The sequence below is a fragment of the Rutidosis leptorrhynchoides genome, chromosome 4 (genome assembly GCF_046630445.1).
Source record: "Rutidosis leptorrhynchoides isolate AG116_Rl617_1_P2 chromosome 4, CSIRO_AGI_Rlap_v1, whole genome shotgun sequence".
Lineage (NCBI taxonomy): Eukaryota > Viridiplantae > Streptophyta > Magnoliopsida > Asterales > Asteraceae > Rutidosis > Rutidosis leptorrhynchoides.
Genome location: NC_092336.1, coordinates 642,204,247 through 642,208,934, shown reverse-complemented (window position 1 = coordinate 642,208,934; position 4,688 = coordinate 642,204,247). Strand labels below are relative to the sequence as shown.

The window sequence follows — 4,688 nt, the reverse complement described above, 5'->3', positions numbered from 1 at the left end:
GTTAAATTTGAGAGGACAAAAGTGAAAAGGGAAAAAGAAAAAAAAGAAACCCGGATTTTTAGATCCGAAGATCATAGAGAGACGGTGCACGATGCCACTGAACTTACTGCCAGTTTAAGAACATCGGCATCCACTCGAACATTAATCACGAAATAATCATCAAATGCAATAAAAATCGCTGAACTGAATGCCAGTCTTTGAAAAGTAACAGCATGCGTATCACCATAACCTGCAATATCAAACCACACATGCAAAGGATGGGGTGGTACCACCGTGGTACCAAAACGCCCCATAAGTATTCAAGTACATAGTCTTAAAAGAAATATCCCAAAATACAAAACCAACAAAACAAAAAGTCTGAACAAAGAAATAAAAACAACAACGGCATAGAGCACAGCAAGCTAGAATCACTCGGAAGAAAATGAATCGATGAAAGATTCAAATCCTCCATATGATCTCGGAGTAGGCTGTTGAGAGGATGATGACGGGCAATTCTTCTTGTGTTGTTCCTGAGATGCACGAAGAGTGGCGATTTCAGTAGACATTTCCTTAATCTGGTTAGACAAACCCATATAGTGCTCATCAATCCTATCATACAAATCCTCATAGTGCTCATCAATCTTCTTACACAAACCCTGCAACGCGCCCTCACCCAAACCCTGGTTAACCGGCTCAGGAGCAAGAGTATTCTCCTCTTCAAAATCAACATCAAGTCCTTCTTCACTTTGTGAATGCATTCCTTCATATGCCAGAATCTTCTTCTTTCTTCGTGTAAGTACTTTTGCAGACTCGTACATTTGATCAGTAATAGTTCCAGCTTTCACCTTACTCTTTCAAATCACACGACCAGTATGCAAGTTAACCCTTAAATGCTGACCAATCAGGGTGATGAAAACACCCCCACACATAGGACTCTCACTCCTCAAACCTCCAGCAGTAGTACACAAATATTTGGCCATACAATAGGGAATATTCACATTCAGCTTATCTCTGAAACACATGAGTAAAAATAGATCGGGAATGGACACTTTTTCTGTATTTGTACCCCGTTGAGTGATGGTGTGGGAAATGAACCTCTGAATAATCCTAAGATATCTCGAACCAATCTTCAAATACGAAAAAATACCAGCCTTAAACTTCCGAATGCGTGACAAATTAACCCAAGCTGTATTTTTGTCAAAGTCAGTAGATATCCGCTTTCCATGTTGTAGGTAAGTTCGAAAATAAGGCACAACTAACTCTTCCGGAGAATAAATACCTAACGCCTTAGCAAGTGCAAACATGGACATAGACTGATCCTGCCCACCTAGACAAAATCTTAAAAACGAGTCATCATCACTATCTTTCGGATTACAGTTCATCTCAACAGTGGAAAAGAATTCCATACACCACTCCATATAGATAGGTTTATCGAGCTCGAATAGGTGGACCCAATCATTATAAACATATTTGGGCTGGATACTTGGGCACACATATGATTGGCGTAACATATCTCTTATCGGCTCCTCAAGAAACACAATTCGTAATGGCTCCCAATCTATAATTTTTGGTGCTTCAACCTCTTTCTTCATTAAAATAGCCAAATTCTTCATGTAAGTCGGGTAGCAAAGTAAAGATCTTGCAAATTGCAAGTTTGGGTGACGATTTTCGGGAATTTCATCCTCAGCTTCATGACGTGAGTGAAAAATAGATGGTTCACCAGACGATTCAGCTTCCGGAGTTTGCTCGTTTGCCTTCCTCGGTCTCTGCACAACACATAAACAAAAGCAAGTGTATCGCATTGGATACGTAAGTGTTAGCATAAAACCACAATATTCCGTACCCCTTAAGCAACCATCAAAAGAATCATGTGAACAACATAAGCATTCAATCAGGTTGCACCTTTTGGATGTTTCAAATAATATGCAGCAACTTAGAACATATACTCGACATTTAGACGTTTGTACTACACATGAATTCCATTCAACAAAAATCTACTCATAAAAGGACTTCTTAATTTTTACATCAAAACATTCCAAACACCAGATGCATGTCGAATTAGTGGCAATGAAAGACACATACATGTGAAAGCACAAATCAACACCATTATCATCACAATTATCAATTTCAATTTTCTTTAAGTGAACTCCCAAAAATATGTTCAACACAAGACAATATCAGAATAAATCATGGGGAAAAACTTGTCTAGTATCAAACAATCATGAAAAAGATAATAATAATAATTATTATTATTATAATTTGGCCTTGAACATCACCATCATCAAAATATGCAATTACTCAAATTACATAAACCTTAACTTTCAAAATAATCAACATAAAGCAAATAAATATGAAAGCAAGGTTTGAACAAGATAATATCAATTAATCAGTTAAATTCGACCAAAGTAAAGAGATAACAACCCACATATTTAATCATAGCAAAACCCACTTTAAAGAATTCTATTAAATAAAGAACGAAGCAAGTAATGGGTGTTATTCACCTTTTTTCCAGGAGGCATGTTGAATTAAAGAAGATTAGCTTGAAAACAAAATTATACGAAACTTGAATCTCTTGTAAATGGCAGATGTGTGTAAGCGAAAGAAAGAATAAAAAAAAATTGATAGTTGAAACGTAACAGGGGTTTAAACCCTATTTAATTTATTTATCTATTTAATTTTTTTCCGGGGGTAACGAAATGCCAGCGAGGTCCAAAATAGCCCAACATACTTTTCACTCTACGCGATTGCAAGGCTCAAAAATTCTGGGTGGATGAAAGTTCTGTCATCAAAAATAACAATTTGGCGATCGCATGGTTTTAGAAATCCAGGTGGATAAAAGTTCTATCTTTGAAAAGTAGCATTTTCCCAATTGCAAGTTACGAATTTTTTGTTATTTTTTTTTTTATTTTTCAGGTTTTATATTGTTTTTGTATTTTTCAGGTTTTATCAAACAAAATATATAAAATATACAAAGTTTGATTTTTTTAACGAGTCATTTTCTCGACTCCTACCGTGATCATGTAACTTTCGGGTAAAAGGTGAGGTCCTCCCTCTCGGTTTCATTAAATCCTTCATGATATAATTTTAACCGATGACCATTCACCTTGAAACTCTCACCATTTTTTTCCATATAACTCTACGTGACCGGCCGAAAAATCTTGTTTGACCACGAATGGACCGGACCATCGTGACCTAAGTTTTTCCGGCGAGAATTTGAACTTTAAATTGTAAAGCAATACTTTTTGACCGGGTTCAAATTATTTCCTCTCTCTTAAACGGGCATCGTGCCAACATTTCGTTTTCTCCTTATGCAAAAAGAAGTTCGCATACGCATCTAACCTTAGCTCATCTAACTCATTTAGTTGCACAAGCCTATTTTCACCCGCTTTCTCTAAATCCATATTAACATTTTTCAACGCCCAATAAGCCTTGTATTCCACTTCTACCGGAAGATGGCATGCTTTACCATAAATGAGGTGAAACGGTGTGGTCCTGAGAGGCGTTTTGAACGCGGTTCGGAAAGCCCACAACGTGTTATCTAATTTGCGTTGCCAAATCTTCAGATTATCATTAACCGTTTTTTCAAGAATACGCTTTAAAGCACGATTAGTATTCTCCACTTGCCCACTCGTTTGTGGGTGATAAACGGTGGAGAATCTATGAGTAACACCGTACTTCTTTAACACCTTTTCAAGAAGGTGGTTAGCAAAGTGGGTGCCACGATCAGAAATGAGCGCCTTTGGAATTCCAAAGCGCGAGAAAAGATTCTTCAAGAAATTCACCACGACCCGTGCATCGTTCGTGGGTAGAGCTTTGGCCTCTGCCCATTTAGACACATAATCGACGGCTACTAAGATATATTTGCACTTGTGGGAACTCGGGAATGGACCCATGAAATCAATTCTCCACACATCGAAAACTTCACACACTAGGATGCCGGTTTGTGGAATCTCGTCCCGTTTGGTAATGGTGCCCGTTCTTTGGCATGCATCACAAGTGAGGACAAACGCATGAGCGTCCTTAAAGATCGAGAGCCAATAAAAGCCCGAGTCAAACACTTTCTTGGCAGTATGGCTTAGGCCATAGTGACTACCGGTGGGACCTTGATGACAATGCTCAAGAATTTGTTGAGCTTCTTTCCCATACACACACCGGCGAATCACTTGATCCACACAAACTCGAAAAAGATGAGGGTGATCCCAAAAGTAATATTTCAAATCCGCAAAGAATTTCCTCTTTTGCTGATAAGAAACCCTTCTGAAGAACACCCGAGGCTAGATAATTTGCGAAGTCTGCAAACCAAGGGACTTCCAGGTCCTTTTCGACCCGCATCAAAAACTCATCAGGGAACGTGTCTTTAACATCCGACTCATTGACCTTTTCTAAATTAGGAATCTCAAGTCGCAAAAGATGGTCAGCAGCGAGATTCTCGGCCCCCTTTTTATCGCGAATCTCAATGTTAAATTCTTGAAGGAGAAGAACCTAACGAATGAGACGTTGCTTAGCGTCTTGCTTAGAAAATAGGTACTTAAGGGCCGAGTGGTCGGTATAGACAATGGTCTTAGTCAACACCAAATAAGGTCGGAATTTATCAAATGCGAAGACAACTGCGAAGAGCTCTTTCTCAGTTGTGGTATAATTAACCTGAGCTCCCGTTAGTGTCCTACTCGCATAATAAATTGGACGGAAATGATTATCATGGCGTTGCC

The 4,688-nt window shown here is 38.6% G+C and overlaps 1 protein-coding gene across 1 annotated transcript; it reads right to left on the bottom strand.

Moving 5' to 3' along the window:
• Positions 1–224: 224 nt before the first annotated feature.
• Positions 225–2,733, bottom strand: LOC139904345 (uncharacterized). Its single transcript, XM_071886284.1, has 2 exons — positions 2,481–2,733; positions 225–1,745 (listed from the first exon to the last, which is right to left on the bottom strand). The coding sequence occupies exons 1-2, from the start codon at positions 2,496–2,498 to the stop codon at positions 834–836; spliced, it is 930 nt and encodes a 309-aa protein (XP_071742385.1). The 5' UTR covers positions 2,499–2,733; the 3' UTR covers positions 225–833.
• Positions 2,734–4,688: the final 1,955 nt, after the last annotated feature.